The sequence below is a fragment of the Typopeltis vanoorti genome, chromosome 22 (assembly GCF_054136105.1).
Source record: "Typopeltis vanoorti isolate ZY-2024b chromosome 22, IOZ_Tvanoo_1.0, whole genome shotgun sequence".
Lineage (NCBI taxonomy): Eukaryota > Metazoa > Arthropoda > Arachnida > Uropygi > Thelyphonidae > Typopeltis > Typopeltis vanoorti.
The window spans coordinates 61,236,146-61,258,068 of NC_143570.1; the positions used below are offsets into that span (position 1 = coordinate 61,236,146).

The 21,923-nt window shown below is 34.2% G+C and overlaps 1 protein-coding gene across 2 annotated transcripts in view; it reads right to left on the reverse strand.

The window, feature by feature from the left end:
- Window positions 1-21,923, reverse strand: part of HSPC300 (hematopoietic stem/progenitor cell protein 300) — a 96,528-nt gene that overhangs the window by 30,883 nt on the left and 43,722 nt on the right. The window contains exon 3 of one of the 2 annotated variants that reach the window (XM_090412067.1): window positions 17,038-17,083. The exons of the other annotated variant lie outside the window; for it this stretch is intronic. Within the exon in view, the coding sequence (XP_090268193.1) occupies window positions 17,069-17,083 (15 nt within the window). The 3' untranslated portion in view covers window positions 17,038-17,068. The remainder of the gene's footprint in view (window positions 1-17,037; window positions 17,084-21,923) is intronic. 2 annotated transcript variants of the gene reach the window in all.

Sequence of the window (21,923 nt, forward strand, 5' to 3'; positions counted from 1 at the left end):
AATGGGTCCCAAAAAGAAAGCTAGTGAGGGAAAAAAAAACAGAAAAATTTTCTCTATTGAACAGAAGAAAGAAATAATAGCAAAACATCATGGTGTGAAAGTTATGCAGCTAGCTCGAAAAAGAACTTTTCAAGCAGGAATGTGAAGAAAAGGAAATGGAAATTTCATCTGAAGATGAGGATGGAGAGAAAGAACAAATTACAACTGCTGAAATCAAAAATGCTTTGGCAAAGTGGGAGGAAGTTCAAAATGTTGCTATGAAATGGAATCCAAACAAATCTGAGGTTATCAGAACTGCAGATCTATTTAATGAAAAGTCCATGCAGTTTTTCAGAAACATTTTAAAAAAGAGGCAGAAGCAAACAACCCTAGACATGTTTTTTACAGGTCCATTTGTCAAAAAACTCTGAAGTGAGCCCAATTGTCCTTCTGGTGAAGATTGATAATTAAAAACTGTTTTCATGAACAATTCATTTTATTAATGTTAATTTTTTTGTAGCAAATACATATACTGTATAATAAATAAATGATATTTACCATATTTTTATGATATTTTAAATGAGTTTTATCTGCATTTTTAATATGTACTATGGTTGTGGGGAGGAGCCGGAACAAATTAATCAATTTTCAATTAAATCTTATGGGGAATCACGCCATAGATAATGACGGTTTTGGTTAACGATGGTAATCCTGGAACGAATTACCATCGTTAACCAAGGCACCACTATATTTAGATTATTTCAACATTATTGTGCACTTCTGATCCAGGTTTTGGTTGGTTGAAGGCTTAGTTGATGTCATGGCTGGTAAGGTGGCTAAACAACTAGGAAAAATGCATAAATGTTAATAAATACAATATTGTTATTATTATTGTTTTTGCAATGAATGAAAGATATCTAATCTAATCCATTTTTAACCACAATAATTACAAATCATATATAAGCATCATTTAGTTTTCCAGTTTACATACCTAATTAGTTATTTATATATAATTTATATACAAGTGATACGTTATAAATTATATAATTAATTTTTATAGCCGAGATAAAATAGCATTAATCTGAATAAATGTTATTAGCATATAAGTTAAATTAAATACAAAACTAAAATGAACTAGAAAATTTACCTTAGCTGCCATATAAAACATTAAGTTACCTCATCTCATCTACATGTTAGGCTGAATGATCTGTTAAGGCCAAGTGACTGAACTTTTTCTAAATCTAATTATGACTACATAGTTAATTCTGACTCTTCTGTAGTCTGTCAACTATGTGCAACCTTAAGATGGTTTTGCCTGTTTTGTGGTAGTTATAGGTGGAGAAACACTGTCACCCTACATATGACACCAACTAACACCTTCCAGAAAAAAAGACCCTGATAAATATTCTTCACATATCAGACAAGATTTGAACCCAGATCTTTCCACCCAAAAGATATATATATATATATACAGTGATCTTTCAATTATCTGATTTTCAAATAACAGAACTTTTAATTAACCAAACCAACTTCTGGTACAGCATCATGTAACTATACCTTTAGTTAACTTGTCTTTCAATTATTTGGCTAACAAATTGATTTCCCTTTCAAATGTGGTCAGAGAATTCAGGGATTACAGTATGTCATTCTGACTATGCTATAGCAGCATAATACATAGGCTTCTTCTGAAGGATATTTTGGTGTAATCATTTATTTTCTCAACTACATGACATATACATTTCTTTGACATGCAAATTAGAAAAAAAAAAAAAAAAGACTGCCTTATTTTTGTTCTCGCATCATGTTAATCAAAGAGGGTTTTTGTTTGCAACTACTGTACTACCCTAAAAAAAAAAACATATTTAAGGTTTATTTCTTACTTTAATATATATATTTTACTGACTATGTTGGTGGGTTATGAAAAAAATATTTGTGGTTTAGATATTTGTTTCAGATAATTTCCCTGTAGTTTATGTGGAATATGTAAAAAAAAAAAAAAAAAAAAAAAAAAAAAATATATATATATATATATATATATATAAAATCTTATTATATAGAATAATGAAATATGCTGGAGTGCTATATCATATAATTGGGAATTTCAGTTTCGGTAAATTTCGTAATAACAGTGATATGTCTTTTAATAGGTAACCTGCAGCTATTAAGAACTTAAATAATTTAAGAATTTTCTTGTACAGCACACAGTTCAAGAGGACAAGAATCTTAGATAAGTGAATAGAACCACAAGTTCAATTGCCATATGTACTTCTGAGAGCTTAGGATGGTCTAACTTGTTACTGATCACCATTCTCTACCATAACACGCTTTTATCCAAAGTGAGTACACATTTACACAAACACATGCATATCCATGCACACTGCCTCACAAAATTAGAAACCCCACTGCCTTTATACTAAAATTTTAATAGGACATATGCAAATTAAGGATAAAGTGTTACCCTTGGGATCTGAGATATTAACTATAAAATATAACTTGCATAAACAATAACTCTCTCTTCACAAATTCACTCCAAGATGGAAAAAATGTGATACTGCTGACTTCCAAGATACAAGAATAACCGTGGAAATCATTGAATTGTCAAAGGCTATAGAAAGATATATAACAGTTGAAAGATACAAAGCTTATATTTTTTATATATTTTATCAATGTAGCTGTTTGGGTGGTTAATTCCACATTCTCATGTGGAATTAATGACCTAAAAAAAAAAAGAGAATAGAATATATAGTATATATCAGTATTGTGGATGGGAAAAGAAGTTAAAAATAAAAAAATCAGTTTTTTCCACCCCCTCCCCTTAACAGATGGAAGTTGTCCATGGAAATACTATTCTAGAAAAACAGAGATAAGTGGAATGAATGCAGAGAGAGTAAAAGGATGGCAATCAGCAACTGCATGCATTTTCGCAAGCTAACATGAAAATTCAGAATGATGGAAATTAATTCAGCAGAATAGTATCCATGGAAGTACCAACAGGAAATGCATAAGACAGATGCCTATAACTGGATAGCTGGAAAATTTCAGAAAGATTAATGGTGCCCCACACCAAATGTAAAAACACCGTTTTAAGGTTAGTTGGGTTTGGAATTTGCATAGAGTTATTAGCATATAAAAAGTAGTGTTTTAATATTTTGAGCAGAAAGTGCATCAATTTTTGGGCACTAACAGACTGGTGATGTGCAATGTTAATCTCTCAGCTAAACCAATCCAACCTTTCTATAGCGTGGCCAGTTTATGCAAGTAGCACTCTAGTAATAAAACTTGAATGTATTACTGCCATAAAACATCTCTCTAGTTGTAGGAAATTCCAATTAGATCTTTATAATGAAGATGAATTTTGTCACCCCCCCTACCCGGAGAAGGTGACAAACCACCATGTAGCTGGAGGCTGTGGATGCCATCATGTTTAGTTTCAAACCCAACTTATATGCAGCGTAGCTAAGAGTGGGGCAGAGACAGTCAAACACTTTACACTATGCAGAAGGTCAAGGTCCTTCAACAAGGGCATCCAACACTGCAGGAAACCAGAACTTTCCTATTTGAGGATACAGTAGTAAAGTGGTTCCTACAGATCACTTATGAGAGCACACTGAACTGAGTCCAACAGAAATGCATTAAGAAGCTCCCCAACCAGCTAGCAAATAATCCATTTGAAGATTAAATATTCCATTATTAAATCTTCAAATTGCATCTGGAAGGAGTCCACATATGGTGGAATGCAGCAGCCACTATACAATATGCAGGAGAACAGGTAATTAATTGTGTGGGGAGATATGTTTGAATAGATAATCCTACACTGCAATGCCTCTGCTCTTTAACTCATTTCCTTGTGAGGCATCATGAATGACTTTGACAGCACTCTGGACAAAAAAACCTCCCTCCCTCAGAAAACAGTATAAAAAAATATAACTAAGCAAAAAAGACAAAAAGAATAGAAATCCAACTTTTTCCCCAAAAGAAACAACATCTTTTTTTTTTAAATGTTACATATCCAATGTCGTATTATATTGGTGGGATTAGGCTAGAAGAAACTGATGAGGCTAGAGATCTTGGAGTGTTAGTAGATAGGAAGTTGAAATTTAGGGGCCACGTGGCAGACTGCAAATGCAACTCAAAAGATAATTGCAATGCTGAAACGAACGTTCACATGTAAAGATAAGGATGTTATTGTGCTTCTTTACAAGGCCTTGATAAGACCTCACTTGGACTATTGTGTGCAAGTCTGGTCTTCTGGTTTCCACTGTGATTCTGATATACCGAAGAGAGTGTAAAGGAGTGTATTAAAAATGATATCAAGATTGTGAAATACGGATTATGATGACAGACTGAGAATTTGTAGGCTGCAGACACTAGCAAACAGGAGAAAGAGGGGTGATATGATTGAGACTTACAAACTTCTGAAAGGGTCATATAGGATTTCAGTTGATGGAATTTTTCAATTTATGGAGGGTGGGGAAAGGACGAGAGGGCATCCTTGGAAGCAGAGAATTAAGGCAGCCAAGAAAGGTGTGAGGGCTACATATTTCTCTCAGAGGGTGGTGCGTGATTGGAATGGATTGCCATTGGATGTGGTGAGTGCAAGCAGTTTGAATGAATTCAAGAATACGAATGATAGCTGGTGTGTGTAGTATGTGGCCTCTCTCGATGAGTCTCTGACTCCCTGGAGGTCTCTCTTAATAATAAATTATATGTTTACTTGATGTCTGAAAGAAATCTGTTATTTCTAACAGAACCTTTCTTAGCAGCTACATTAGTGTCAACCTCAAATGTACAAATGATACCCTGCACAATTCTTCCAAAGGAAGGTGAAACTTGCTCAAATGTCAAAGCTAACAATACTTTTTTTTGATTTGCTCCAACTTAAAATTTTCAGTCTCCATTTAATTTCATTCACCTGCTTTCTCTCCTGTACTTCATTCTGATTTCTTACTTTTTAATAACAAAAATCAAGAAGCTTATTTTCCTTGGGGGTGGGGGACTTGAATGTTCACAACTTAACTGGCTTGCCGCCATCATCTGATCAAACTAGAAGAGATGCTGAATTATTTGCTGTTAGCAATGATCCAACATAAATTGCATATCAGTCACCAGAATATTAAATAATCATCACTTCTTAACCAATTCTCCTTCTAAATATTCAGAGGATGTCAGGTATCCTCTAGGTAACTTGAACAATAACCAGGAAAGTTTCCTTTCTATAGAACATCCCTCAAGTTACTACAATAGTGCCACACAAGATGACCTTTGTGATTTATAATCCTTCTTTGCTTTGAGCTTATTTATCGTTTTAGCTCTTCTCATCAAACATCTGCTCCAACTGAATAAAGGCCTTTAATCCCCATTCTACTCAAAACTCCCATCCACTATCTAGGCCTTAGCTCTCCAAAAAGTGTGTTGATCCAGGCAAAAGGAAAATAGTCATCATATCACACATGGCTCAAGAACAAAATTCTAGCTTTGCCCACATCCTACACTGCAGTTTGCATTGAATGGACCTGGTGCTGAAACATGCCTCTGCTCAAATGGTGGTTAGACATTCTCACTAAGGTCATTTGAATAAAACTGCTATCTGTACATGTTTTCACTGTTCTCTTAGTCAGATAAACTCAAAGATAAGCCTGACAACCTAGCATCATCTCAACAGTTGCACAAGTGACCAAAGCATATCCAAACCCCCTATTTTACTACTAAAAGCTCAATACTTGTTTTCTCTGTTAGAAAGACATCAGAAGAATCCTAACCAGTTTAGATTTCAACAAGTCTTGTGTTCAAAATTTCTGTTCCAAACTGCTGGCATCTATCCTATAGCACAGTGCTTCCCAAACTTCTGGATGTCAGGGCCCCCTATGGAAAAATTAAAATACTTCACGCCCCCCCCCCCTCGAAAAAAAATCATAATATAGACATATATTATTATAAAATTTATTGTATTTATATTCAATACAAAACATACACAGCGATTATTGCAAAAATCAAATGCAAATATTACATTCTAGCATCTTACATACACATTTGACATGGCACATTATCTCATATTTTTATATAGATAGATATATCGTTATTGTACATTTGCAGTGCAAGCACATGAAAAGTAAAATGATTAGTAATAAAGAAAGAATTAAAAACATAAAAGAAGTTTAATAACAATTTAATGTGATGGCATTAAATTGTTATTAAATTTAATGTGATGGCATTAAATTGTTATTATGGCATATTCGTTAAGCACCGAAATATGCAGGAAGCAAAATTTGTGAACCCATACCAATGTGTGATTTTTTCCCATTAAAATATAAAAAATAATAAAAAAGAAATAATAATAAAAATTAAATACGTTTCTTTTAAGATAAAAAAAAATCTACTTAGTCTTAAAAGATTTTAAATTTGTTTTCATTATTTTACGGCCCCCTCAACAAAATCTACGGCCCCCAAGGGGACCGCAGCCCACAGTTTGGGAAGCACTGCTATAGCATATCTAAAAAGTTTGCCACTACTGTCCTATTATCATCACCTCAGTTCTCTTGAAAATAATGGAAAAAGACCTCAACAGTCAATTTCTTCCCCATTTACAGGTCCACCAATTAAGCAATAACCACTTATGAATTCCACTACTTTTCATCCACTATTTATATCCTTACTAACAACACCCACCTACCTTTCGACAAAGCCACAGAAAGGTTTATAGAAACTTGTGTGGCCACTCTGCATATTCAAGACATCTGGTCAGGTCTAGTACAAAGCCATGCTTACCAGACTACCATCCACCCTTTTACAATTGATTAATAGTTTCCTTTCAGGAAAGTTACTAGGTGTTGTGATGGATGATTTCTTCTTTTTAGATTTACTCCCAAATGCTGATATACTCCAGGATATCTTGCTCAAGCTCTTCCACCTCTACATAAATCACTTTCTCTAATTACTAATTCTATCCATATTTTTCTCACAACAAGTGAAGCAAGTATAATCTTGCATTTTTGGAAATTATGGAGACAACTACCGTGTTTGAATAAAAACTTTAGTTTAATATTACTAAAATTTAAAATTCGACGTTTCGACCTTTATGTCAAGGTCATCTTCTGGAGCGTACAAATATACATATTTGTACAAGTATAATCAATATATATACACAAGTATAATCGTCTGATGGTCATCAATTATAAGATGATTCTATCATATTTCTTATAACAATGATTTCATTTCACTTCTCCTTATTTTAATGGATACTCAGCTTCCATACAAGATCAGATCTCCCTTCTTGGGTTGACTTACACCTCTCTCCCTTCCTTGCATAAGAAACTCATCCATAGCCTCCTGCACTGAAAAACAAAATCTCAAATTTGCCCAACCTTAGACCACTGTTCTCACATTTGAGGTGATGTATCAAAAACTGGGGGTGTAGGGTATGGGTTGTAGGGGTAGCACCTCTGCCTGTTCAGCAGTCTCATCAAAATATTTGGTGGCTGGGTGGAATTGGTCCTCACTGCTCATACAACTCTCACTTATGGCTCCAAGTAGCTGGTAGAGTGCACCAGTGGCCACACCCTAGGACTATGCCTCGACTGGCATGCAAAACTAAGTGAGAGTATCAACATTTTATGCTGTAGTGAAGGAGAGTGTCTCCTCCTTGTTGCACTTGAAGACTGGAATGGCTGAGTTAGCAGATGACCAAAATTTAATTTGACAATGGTAATGAAGGCATGACAGCAAACTATGTGATACAGTCCGGGCACACTCCGAGACAAAACAGAGATGTGGCCAGTCACCATGGAAGAGACAGGAACCTCACCATATAACCTTCCATAGTAAACCATGAAACAGAGAACCATGTCGGATTTAAGCAACAGAGACAAGGTTGGACCCTCTGCAACTTTTGTCTCTTGGAAACATTACAGGGAAGAAGAGACAGAAACTCAGAAATGTAAGATGGATGCTATGAAAATAGCATATGACCTTAAACCCTCCAGGGAGGGTATCTCCTGATCCTTCACATCTGAAAACCAAGAATCTTCTCTTAAGGCTTGCAACTTGGAATGTAAGGACCTTATATGAAGCTGGGAAGTTAAATAACCTTATACAAGAACTTGAAGCAATGAAAATTGACATTGCTGGTATCAGTGAAGTCAAATGGACTAATAGCAGAAAAATAAACAGAAAGAGCCATTCAATTATATACTCATGTGGAGACAGTCATAGGAATGGAGTAGCATTTGTACTAAAAAATAAGATTGTGCAATCCTTACTTGGATTATGGTCCATAAGTGACAGGATAATTGCATTAAAAATTGCAGCTCAACCTTTTAATATTTTTATTGTCCAAATATATGCACCTACTTCTGATTACCCAGATGAAGATGTAGAATGTTTCTATGAAGACATTCAAAATGCACTAAACAACGCTAAATCAGATGACATAACTATCGTTATGGGAGATCTAAATGCTAAAGTAGGTTCAGAAAAGATCTCTTCCTGCATGGGGAACCAGGGCCTGGGACATAGAAATACAAGAGGAGAAAGATTAATACAGTTCTGTGAAGAAAACAATCTGGTAATAGCAAATACTTTATTTAGCCACCCTCCTAGAAGACTTTACACATGAAAGTTCCAGAGACAGCTGTAGGAACCAGATTGACTATACAGCAATCCCTCAATTAATGCACCCCAGATTAGTGCGTCAATTTTTTCTATACCTAAATTTGATTAGTGCGCCTATATATATCTTCAAAATAAATATTACAGATTTTGAACATTTTCCATCTATACATTTTTATGACTAACTATTTTAAAAATCACTCACCAGGATAAAATACTTTAGTTACTAAATAAATAACACGAGTTTTTTCCGTTATTTATTTTGTATCGATATGTCTACTCACAGTATACCTCTTTTAAAACTTACTTTAGTTACTAATTTAAAACATTTTACAAAGTTATTTTTTAATAGTATACCACACTATTTCCATGTATACTATATTCCAAATTCACCGCCAAAAATTTTGCTGATGATAACCCGTGCCATCTTTGCAATTGTTTTCCTTACTTTTTTATTTTAAAATATTTTCCCAATCTTTCATCACGAGTAAAAGAATAAGTGAGCAGAAAAGTGAAAGTGTGTAAAAGATTCGAAAAGTAATCTTGTTGAAAGAAAAACTTGAAACAGTAAAGAAAAATGAACAAGACGAGTCCAGATCAAAGATAGGGCAAGAACACAAAAATGAGTGAATCAACTATAAGAGGAATTTTAAGCAAAGCTACTGAATACAAAAAAAAGAGAAAGGTAAGGCTGCTTCAAGTTCATCATGCATGCACTCGAAATCAAAGTATTAAAATGATTGAATTAGAGAGACTTCTTTCTACATAGATCGAAGATTACAACTGAAATTGCATTCCGCTAAGCACTGACCTTATTAAATCAAAAGCATTAAGCTGTTTGCAACCTTGAAAGAAAGGGTTATCAATGATGGAAAAGAAGAATTCCACGCTAGTGCTGGGTGGTTTGAGGTTTCAAAAAGAGAAATAGCCTACATAATGTTTAATCACAGGCGAAGCTGCAAGCTCAGATAAGGAGGTGGCTGCAAATCATCCATGGATTTTTGAAGAAAATTGTGGAAGAAGGGGGTGGGGTGGGGGGGGGCTATTGTGTCCAACAAATATTTAATGTCGATGAAACCGTCTTTTTTTGGAAGTGAATGCCTTCCAATACTTTTCTGGCCAAATCAGAGAAATCTCAGCATGGTTAGAAAGTCGCAAAGTCGAATGAAATTACTGCTAGCAATATGCGAGCCATTTGGAAGTACATTCTTCCACAGTGTGCAAAAGATTTTGAGTGATTCCGACCTGCTAATTTTGATGTACAGCGAGAAGATCCTGAAGAATATGAAGAAAATTTAATCACTGACAAGCTCAAAGAGATTTCAAAGAAACAATTTGAAAACATTTTTCATACAATCGAAATGCTCAGAGGCAGACCTTAATGAAGAGAGAAGCAGTAAAATTTGCAGAAGTAGTAGAAAAGGCAATAGGACCATACCGTCAGTCGTATGAAAGAAAGAAACAGAATGCCTGCCAAAGTAAGTTAGCTGAATTCTTTGTTAAGAAGTAGAATAATAAATTTATATTCTGAATGTTTTATTTCAGCTTCATGGTTTTCCTTTAACTAGGCCCTGAGATGTACCCTAATTCTTTTATAAAAAAAAGAAGGGTAAAAAAAAATAAATTTGAAGAATGAATTATACTTTTCCCCATAGTTTATTATATTCAATTAGTGCATTTTCGATTAATGTGCCTGTTTTAAAGAACGCATTAGGCGTATTAATCGAGTGATTGCTGTCTAATGATTAAAAAAGGATTCTGGAATAACATCTTACAAGCCAAAACATACCGAGGGGCTGATATTGGATCAGACAACAACCCTGTGGTCATTAAAGCAGCAATAAAATTGAAGAAAATAACGAAACTTATAAACATAGAAAAATATGATATTGGCTCCCTTAAAAATCAAGAAATACAAGATAAATTTTTAGAGGAAGTGACACAATCCACTGCCATTAATGTTCCTGATCCCACCAAGTATCCTTACCCTAAAGATGAGATTGAGGATAGATGGAAGAAATTTAAAGAGGGCATAAAAAGGGCAGTAAAAGAAACAATTCCCAAATTTGAGAAGAAAATGAGTAAACCCTGGATGAATGACAAGATACTGAAAATGATGGAGGAAAGAAAAAACAAGGAGATCAGGAAGGAATGTAGGATTGCAAAAGAACTATGGTTCAACAACAAATGCAAGGAAATTGAACTTTTGGACAAAAAGCACAAAACCAGAGAACTTCATGAAAAAAAAAAAAGTTAGGGAGCTAACTAACAAATCTTGCAAAAGGGTAGACTCTCATTGCATTGAAGATACCAGTGGAAACATCCTAATGGAGAAAGACAAAATAAGGGATAGATGGGTAGAGTATTCAAAGGAACTCTACAATCATGATAGAATAGATAAGCCAATGCAAGAAGATTTGGAGGGGGCCTACTATTCTTACCTGGGAAGTAACAAATGCCATTAGGAAACTGAAACCAGGAAAAGCTCCAGGAATGGATGGAATTATGGCAAAATATCTAAAGGCTTCAGATGATAAGGCTATAAGATCACTGACTGACATATGTAACAAAACATACGAAACTGTACACCTGCCAAAAGATTTTAAGCACTCAATGTTCCTATCAATACCCAAAAAATATCGAAGACAATCAAATGTGAAGAATACAGAACGATCAGTCAGATAGCAAAAGTTATGTTATATATCATCCTAGAAAGAAATAAACATAAAATCAAAATGGAAATTAATCAAACACAATCTGGTTTCCAGGAAAATAAAGGAACTAGAGAAGGACTCTTCAACAATAAAACTATTATAGAAAGATATCTGGAGAAGCAGATATGTTTTATTGACTATATAAAAGGCCTTTGACAATATACAACATGAATGACTAATTAAATGCATCAGAAATTTAGGAATAGATGGTAAAGATACCAGATTACTGATAAATCTATATTGGGAGCAAACTGCCTCAATAAAAATATCAGGAGAAATCTCTGAGGAATTCCCAGTAAAGAAGGGTGTCAGACAAGGCTGTGTTCTTTCTCCTATATTGTTTAACTGCTATACTGAAAATATCTTTCAGCAATTAGAAGAATTTAAAGGAGTCAGGAATATAAACAACTTAAGATATGTAGATGATACAGTACTGCTAGCTGAAAATAAAAAAGATCTTCAAAACCTACTAGAAGAGAAGCTGAAGATAAGTGAAAAATATGGACTTGATTTCAATTTCAAAAAAACCAAAACCATGCTGGTAACAAGAGAAAAAGGGAAAATAACCGATATAAAAGATCAGAGGAAATACTTTAGATCAAGTAGAGAGTTATATATATTTGGGTCAACTAATTACAGAGAATGGAAAGTGTGATAAGGAAATATTAAGAAGAATAGAAATTGCTAGATCACCCTTCATTAGCATGAAAAACATTCTGACCTCAAGGGAAATTCACACAAAAACAAGAATTAGGCTGTCCAAATGCTACATATAGTCAACACTGCTATATGGAGCAGAAACCTGGACAATATCAAAATATTGTGAAAATAAACTAAAAGCCTTTGAGATGTGGATCCTGAGAAGAATTCTTAGAGTTCCATTGACTGCCAAAAAAACTAATTTAGAAATATTAGAGATGACTGGAGAAGATAAGAATCCATTAAAAACCATGGAAATCACCTACCTTGGTCACATACTAAGGCTACAAAAAACACTAGAAAGAATATACAAGGAAAAAGAAGAAGAGGAAGACAAAGAACAGATTGGATGAGAAATATTAAGGACTGGACCTTTTTGTCCTATGAAGAATGCAAAAGAGAAGTAGAAAACCATACATGGTGGAAGCTCATGTAGTCAACCTCCTGGAAGGAGATGACATCTGACAAGACAAGTAGAAACAAAGTTGTTCCATATCTTCTCTATTCTTTTTCTGACTTCTCTTTTAGCCAAGGCTCTTATTCTTTTATATTTTACTAGGGGACTCCACCCCCTGACGCCTACGGCACCCAACCCCCTGTGTTCTAGACTGGTAGGCCGGTTCTTCTTGAATTCTGATGCCTCGAATTTTGAAGACTCGACACTCAGGGTAGCCCCTGAGTTTCAAAACGTTTCAAATAACTTGACAAAAACATTACAAAAAAATGTTACATAAAAACGTTACAGCCTACATCCGTTTCAAGCCGACATCACATCCGTTTCCAATTTCAGCTTATCATTTTATAGTATAGAGTAGATTTCATCTTCTAATTTTTTTACTGTTTAATCATTTATGATAGGCTTCTTTTATCATTTTGATTATTTCTTTGATTGTATTGTCCCATATCTTCAGTTTTTTCTTTTCCTTGAATTTTTTGGTTATTCCTAAGTTTTCATTTACTGCTGTATTTAATATCATTTTTATATTAAGCCATTCTATTTCTACATTTCGTTTTTATTTAATTAAAGATTGGTTAATTCTTTGTTCATTTAGTCATTGTATATTTGTGTCATTTAATAATCTAGTTTTATAAACAAATTTTGAATTTTCTTTCTGTTCTTGCTATTTGTAGCCAAAATGTGGTAATCTTAATTTTATTTTAACAAGGAAGTGGTCACTACTTATTTCATATCCTCTGTGGACTCTAACATCTAAAGAGAACTTTAGATGTCTTTTCATTTAGGATAAAGTAATCTAATATTGATTTGCATGCTCTTGCTTCTCAAGTATATTTATGTATGTCTTTATGTTTATAGAAAGAATTCATTATTTTAAGTTATTATAAACTACAAAGTCGATCAATTTTTTACCATTCCTGTTTAGAGTACGTTTTTCATACATTCCTATATTATTATTAATTTTCCTGTTTCCAATTCTTGTATTTAAGTCTCCTGCTAATATCATAATCATTTTTATTTATTTTATTATACATATTTTATAACTGATTATAGAATTCAATATTTTCGTCTTTTCTTCCTTCTTCTGGTGCATATCAACCAATTATTGTTAAATAACCTCTATCTATTTTTATTCTAGCTTCTATTATTCATTCATTCCACAATTTATAATATTTTAACTGTTTTGAAAGGGAATTATGAATCCAAATCATAACACCTGCTTGTGCTCTTTGGTCTCTGTCAACTCCACTATATATTACATTAAAATTTTCAATTCTCATGGTTCCCTTTAATTTCTTTTTTGTTTCAGTGATTACTGCTATTTGAAATTTTCTTTCATTTAATATTTGGTCCAATTCTATTTCTTTATATCCTCTTACAATCCAGTTTGCTATATGCATTATATTTTGTTGTTTCCATTTTCCATAGATTCAGTTAGATTAGCTTTCTCTGTTTAAGATTAATTACTTAGTAGTAGTAGATTAATGTTCTCCATGTCAGATGACTAGCCTGGCTAGTCACTGCTACCTTATGGCTTCTGAACTAGCCTTCTTCCAAATTAAACCCATGGGAGGAATAGGATACATTAAAGAGGAAAGAGTAGATTATAGAGGGACATAGATATAGGCCAGAAATGAAAACACCCCACAGACTTCAAGTACTCTAATAGCATAAGGGTCATAAAATAAGAAGAGTTGGCTGATAGGGCCTTATAGGAAAGTGAGTGGATCTTCCTCAAAGTAGAGGAAGAAGAGGGCAGATCCAGCTAGGGGACCATGGAAGTGCCTTTACAGTCAAGATGATTGCCCTGTTGGTCCACAAGTCCTTATTCGGTATATTCAGACCATCCCCACCATATCTGATGGGCTCCCCTATATGCCACCCAGAGGATGCGCTCTCTAGAAGTTACAAGGTCCCCCAAAAGGAAAGCGAGTGGATCTTCCTCAAAGTAGAGGAAGAAGAGGACAGATTCAGCTAGGGGACCATGGAAGTGCCTTTACAGTCAAGATGATTGCACCTTATGGCCCTGTTGGTCCATGAGTCCTTATTCGATATATTCAGACCATCCCACCATATCTGGTGGGCTCCCCCAAAAGGATCCTATAGGTCCTGTAATGCAACGCACATATTCTTATGGATATGTATAATGCTATGCATTATGGGAAGGGCTACTACCCAGACCAGTTTCGACCTTTACTGATGTCTCATGAGTGGGAGCCAGACCCAGAAGTGATACCAAGATTGAAGTAATGCAGAAGTCATATTTCCATATACAAATAGCAAAAAGGTGTCACACCTTATTACTAAAATACTCTGGATCAGAGATAGATGTTGAAAGTTTTTTCACTTGGTTATACTATAAATTAAAGATGGCAAGAAATTATGTTCTTGGTATCTTTAATTTAAAGTTCTTAAATGTTGAAAGATGGTGAAGATTATTTGGTATTATGGTGAGCAAGTGAATGATTTGTGTCTGATCATCACTAACAGCTCAAGCCTCAGTCAACAGATATGGAAAAGAGAAGCCAGTTGAGGTGAACATTAAAGTTCTCCAGGACAATCAAATTAATGATTAGGTATTAGATTATAGAAAATCATGCTTTAGGGATAAAAATTCAAAGAGAATGGTGTGATTAGAATATGGAAAGCAGCAGAGATGGCAATTGAATAAAGCAAGGAAATTTTGAGCCAGAGAAAATGAAAAAAAAAGTCTAGGATTCATGCATTCTAGCATGGGATATCGTACTGCATGAATGCAACAGTACTAATCCATGTGGCAGAAGAATCATGCAATGCACTGCATCTCAGTTCCATTAAGAAAAGATCAGATCTGAATGCTGTAAGTAATGATGATATATAATAATTTGTTTAAGGCACAGATGCTGTGATGTCTATGAGGATTTGACATTTTTTTTTCTGTATTTTTTAGATTATTTTGCATGTTTTCCATATTTTTTGTTGGAACTATTTTCTATCTGCAGTATTACTGTAATTCTTTCATGTGAGTCCCACCCTCAGAGGTTGAAAACCTATTGCATATAGTTGTAAACTTATGTTTTTGTCAATATTATAGGGACCACAGATAATCCAAGATTCCGACTCACAAAGCATAGTATATTTTCAGGCCTCTAATCATCATCCTGTGTGAGGTTCTTCCTACTTACTGCAGGGCTGAAATGAAATGAGAAGGTTTCATGTTTGCTTTTTAAAGAAAGTTTTCCAAATTATCCAACCATTATTAATACTTATATACCATAAGTTTTTTTTAACCCTGTGTGGATGGGACTGACATAAAAGAGGCAGAATGGATGTGTTGCATGCTGCATAACAGAAATCGTTAAAGACAAATATCCATGCCATGGTGAGATTTGAATGCAAAGCATATTGTTAGAGTGGAGACTATAATCACTCATCCAACCAAACCAGCAATTATTTATGTTATCTTTCATTCCATTACAAAGAGAAAGAGTTAGTGAGTAGAAACATGCAGTATGGTGTGACAGACTCGCAGATATTTCTCCCACATAGGGCACAACCAATGTCCTCTTTATACTTGGACTACTGAGTATAATCAGGTGGAATAAGTAGCAGCTAGATTATGTGATTACTTTTTAATAATAAGCATCACACACACACACACACACACATGGGTGCAATATTTTGATATATGTGATGAACCAACCTTACACACTGATGTGTGTGTGTGTGGAGATGATACATTAGTGAAAAATCTCATTTGCAGAAAGTTGATGAGGAAGCCTGCTGATGTGTTAATCATCAAGTTCTGTCCTGTGCACATGATCTAGCAGTTAAACAGCAGAACAATTTTTAGCTGTTGTATCCTTAAATGGGGGCAACTCTAGTTCTCTCCAGTGTATTTCTCGTATCCTTGAAAGGCATACCATATGTATTCTGAAGCATCACCATCACTCAAGAGTGCACATAAGGAAAGGAGGGACAGAAGCCAGAGGCCTTGCTATACAGACGAAATATAGTCTAAGTCAATTCAGAATGCCAACAGTCAAGTGATGTTTCACCAGACAAGGACTGGTGGCATTTCCTCCAAAATACTAAGGAAGATATGTTTTTATAGTGGCAATGCTTACAAGAGTTGCCACAGCATGGTTTATGGAAAGAAGCCACACTCGTAGGAAGTTGGTTGGGAGAGGCTATTATTGTGATTTACCAATTCCATTAATGGCTATAACTCGTGCATGAAGCCTATTATTTTCATCACCAAAGTCTCTACTGGTGTGGCTTCAGACTTGTGCTACTAACAGGCCACCAGTAGAACCTAATACCACATCAAATTATAGTCTTTAAGTCATGTGGAAGACCAACACAATACTGAGGTAGGATTTCTAATTTTCTGGCCAGGCAGTGCATATTATTTTGTATGGCAACTTAAGTGAACTTTTTTTAAAGGAAATAAATTCCAATTATCATTGTTTTAAGACACTTAAATTGAGTATTAGTTTAGTAAAAAATCAATAAAACAACAAATCTACCAGTCTACTATAAAGTAAGGATTTTGCTAAGAAATGTGACATCCCTAATTAAAGAAGAAATATATAAAAAAGGTACCTAATAAAAAAGTGATTTATTACCACATGTCCTAATCATGTAGCGTCTGCACAGGACATCAATGGGAAAAAAAATGAAAATTTATTTAGAAAAAGTACTAATTATGAAATACAGGTTACAAATTTTTCAGATGAAACATATAAAGAGTAGCATGAAGTCATTTAAAGTGTATACTTTACTTAATAACAGTCTTATTCTATTAATCATGAAAAATATTCCAACATATATGTGCGTATAACAACTGAAGTTATTATGAATGAATGAATGAATGAATCATTAGATCATTTTAAAAAATTTGAAGACAAAAAAAAATATACTGCTAATTTTTTTTTCTTTTTCTTTGTTTCTTTTTTAATGGACAGCAGGGCAAACTTTCCAACTTCTCTGCACTTCCTCAAAACAACAGGAATTAATTATACAGATGAGAATTAACTTTAAATAATAAAATGATCATACAATAAAAGTAATTTAATAAGAAACTGAAACCACCTGGACTTCTGTGCTAATTTCTCAAATGATTCACTAACCCAAGAATGAAAACATGAAAATTAAAGTTATAAACTCATCAACTTGCATCAAAATCTACTGCAACTGTCAGATTAGATGTGATAACAGCAAGCATGTTAAAAGAATGTACAGAGCTGGAAATGTATGAGTTGGCTGTTTAACTCTCACTAATGGTGCAATAGATAATGATGGTTGGGAAAAAGTCATGGGAAAATATGGTTTCGGAGAAAGAAATGAACGAGGTGAAAAATTGTTAGAATTTGCTGTGGACCATGAGATGATGATCTGTAACACAAGATTCCAACAAAAGGAGTGTAGAAAATGGACATGGCGATCAAATGATGGGAAAACCAAAAACATGATTGATAAGATCATGATTAAAAGAAGATGGATAACATCAGTACAGCAATGTCGAACTTTTCAAGGAGTGGATATAGACTCTGACCATAGTTTAGCGATTGCAAACATCAAGATGAAATTAAAAAAGAAATATAAACCCCAACATCAGAATAGAAGAGATACAGCACGAATAAGTGAAGCAGAAATAGGAAGAAGGTACAGAACAGTGTTAGAAGAGAAACTCAAAAGTGTGGAGAAAGAAAAAACTCAAATTTAAGAGTGAAAAGAGTAATGAAGGCGATAGAAGATGCAGTTGAAGAAACAGTACCAGAAGAAGAGAAGATCAAGAAGAAATGGATTACACAAGAAACACTGAAGTTAGTACAGGAGAAAAGAATGTTGAAGATAAGAAGGGATACATCAGAACAAATAGAACAGCAATATAGAAGAAAGTGTAATGAGATGAAAAAAGCAGTCAGAATGGATAAGATGAAATGGTTAGAAGCTCAATGCAACAATATAGAACAGTACTATGGAGAGCATAAAACAAAGGAGGTATACAAAATGATCAGAACCATTAATAGAAAGTGGCAACCAAAACAGACCACAATTAAAGATGAAAAAGGCAAAGTATGGATGAATAAAGAAAAAAATTGTACAGCAGTGGACAAGATACTGTAGTGAGTTATATGAAGAAAACCTAAATTCAGATGGCGTTGGGAAATTGACTGAAGAATTGAAGCAGATATCACCACCAGGTAATGAGCATGATATGGATTTTAAGAGGAGAGGTAGAAAAAGCAATATGACAGTTAAAACACAACAAGAGTTTTAGCCGTCCAGGTAACAATAACATTACTGGAGAAATGATTAAATATGGTGGGGAAAGTATGGTTACAGAAATGCACCAACTATGTAATATGATATGGAAAGAAGGGAAAATGCCAGAGGAGTGGGTGAAATCAATATTAGTAACATTATACAAGAAAGGAAATAAGCTAGAATGTAAAAATTATAGACCAATTGCCCTGACAAGTCACCTTGGTAAAGTGATGATCATATTGACAGAAAGATTGAGAACACAATTGGAAGCATACCTTGCAGACGAGCAAGCAGGATTTAGGAAGGACAGAACTACAATTCAACAGATTTTGATAATGAGGTTACTAGTAGAGAAAGCTAGGAGAAAAAACAAAAACATATATACTTACTTTGTTGATTTTCAGAAAGCATTTGACAGTATTGACCAGAAAGTGACATTAGCAGTTCTGGATCCTATGGAATTGATAAAAAACTAATAGCTATATTAAAAGATGTTTATCAGAATGCAGTTGCAGCAGTTAGAATAGGTGATGATTTGGGGAAATGGTTTAAAACAAGCAGAGGGTACTAGACAGGGAGGCCCAATATCACCAAGCATTTTCATCGCACATTTAGAAAGAGCAATGGATAAAATGAAAGAAGATGCGAAAGGAATATCTGTACACGGAATGAGAATTAACAATCTGAGATTTGCAGATGACATTGTTATTATTGAAGAAGACGAAAGAGGACTACAAAAAACACTGAAACTGGTAAATGAGGAAGGGAAGAGGTTTGGACTTGTTAGGAACTTTGAAAAAAAAAAAAAAAAGACAATGGTATTTGGTGAGAAGAACATGAAACAAAAGATACAAGTGGATGGAAATGATATAGAAAATGTAGAACAATTCACATATTTGGGAAGTAAACTGACATATGACTTGGACTGTAAAAAAGAAAGAAAGATCAGGATTGCAAAGGGAAAAACAAATCTGAAAGCCATGGATAACATCTGGAAAAGTAAAGTGATCAGTCTGCAAACAAAACTAAGAGTACTGGAAACATGCATCTTCAGCGGTGTACTGTACGAATGTGAATTTTGAAAAAAGAATTTTGGCATTTGAAAGAACTTGTTACAGGAAAATTCTAAGAATAGGATGGGTACAGAAAATCACCAATGAAGAGCTCTATCAGAAGATACAACCAAAACAGAATCTAATGCAGAAGATAATTAAACAGAAGCTGCAATTATTTGGACACATCTACAGAATGAGTGAGGACCAAAAGAGAAAGGCATTTATGTTTGGTATTTTGGATGGTTTAAACAGAAGAGGTAGACCATACAGAGAATGGATAGACGATATAAAAGACTGGTGTGGAATGGGTGTACAAAAACTGCGACACTGTGCACTGGACAAAGAAAGGTGGAAGAAGATAGTGAAACAGGCATCAGACATCAACGGGCAGTGAGCCCATGATTCGTGATGATGATGAATGGTACAATCCTATGGAAAGAGCAAGTGCAAATTACTGCAAATGGGAGGTTCCAAAACAGAGAAGCTATTTCTGGAGTAGTTAGTTAAGAAGTTAGTCAAGGACTGAATTCTGAATGGGTGGATAAAGATATGATATTCTTTTGGAAATGTAATATTCTTAAGGGAAGAATGCTGCCTAAAGCAATTTACAGCAATCCCTCGATTAATGCATTCTTTAAAATGGGCGCATTAATTGAATATAATAACCTATGGGAAAAAGTATAACAGGTTCCTCAAATTTCTTTTTTGAACCTTAATTTTTTTTTTTATAAAGAATTAGGGTATGTCTCAGGGCCTAGTTAAGGGAAAACCATGAAGCTGAAAGACAATAAAACATATTCAGAACATAAATTTAATATTCTTGAGAAGAATAAAGAAGAAGCTAAGGTAGTTGGACAGGCAGTCTGTTTCTTTTTTTTTCATACATGACAGTATGACGTATTGCCTCTTCTACTACTTCTGCAAATTTTACTGCTTCTCTCTTCAGCACGATCAGCTTCTAAGCATTGCTGCTTAAAAATTTCGATTGTACAAAAAATATTTTCAAATCATTTCTGTGAAATCTCTTTGGGCTTATCAGTGATTAAATTTTCTTCATATTCTTCAGGATCTTCCTGCAGTGTATCTAAATTTAGCGGGTCAGAATCACTTAATTTCTCAGAATGAGATTTAATTAACTTAGATTCATTTGAAAATCATCTAAAATCATTTGCACAATGTGGAAGAATATACTTACAAACGGCTTGCATACTGCTAGCAGTAATTTCATTCAACTTTGCAACTTTATAACCAGGCTGAGATTTCTCTGATTTGGCCAGAAAAGCCTTGGAAGGCATTCGTTTCCTAAAAAGGTCGGTTTCATTGACATTAAATATTTGTTGGTCACAATAGTCACTTCTTCCACAATTTTCTTCAAAATCTCTGGATAATTTGTGGCTTCTACCTTATCTGCGCTTGCAGCTTCGCCTATGATTTGACCATTACGTAGGATATTTCTCTTTTTGAAATACTCAAACCACACAGCACCTAGTGTGGAATTCATCCTTTCCATCACTGATAGCAATTTCTTTCAGTTTTGCAAAGAGACCTAATGCTTTTGATTTAATAAGGTGAGCGCTTAGCGTGATCCATTTTTAGTCACAATATTCGATCCACGTAGAAAGAAGTCTCTCTAATTCAATCATTATAACACTTTGATTTTGAATGCATGCATGATGAACTTAAAGCAGCCTTACCTTTCTCTTCATAATTCAGCAGCTTTGCTTAAAATTGTTCTTATAGTTGATTCACCCATTTTTGTGTTCTTGTCCTATCTTTGTTCCGAACCAGCCTTGTTCGTTTTTCTTTATTATTTCAAGTTTTTTTTCTTCCAACTAGATTACTTTTCGAATCATTTTTACACTTCCATTTTTTTTTTTTTTTTGCTCACTAATTCTTTTACTCATGATTAAAAGTTGAGAAAATACTTTAAAATAAAATAAAATAAAATAAAAAATAAAAATGGGGGAAAATTGTAGATAGGAAGTTAGTAATGATGTAAATTTTTCATGTAGTACTATCATATCCTACACCCCTTGAGGGTACATGGCAGGAATTTGATGATGATGATGATGATAAAAATAAAAAAAATAAAGAAAACAATTGCAAAAGGGGGCACAGGATATGATCATCAAAATATTATATAATTAGCAGATGACATAAATT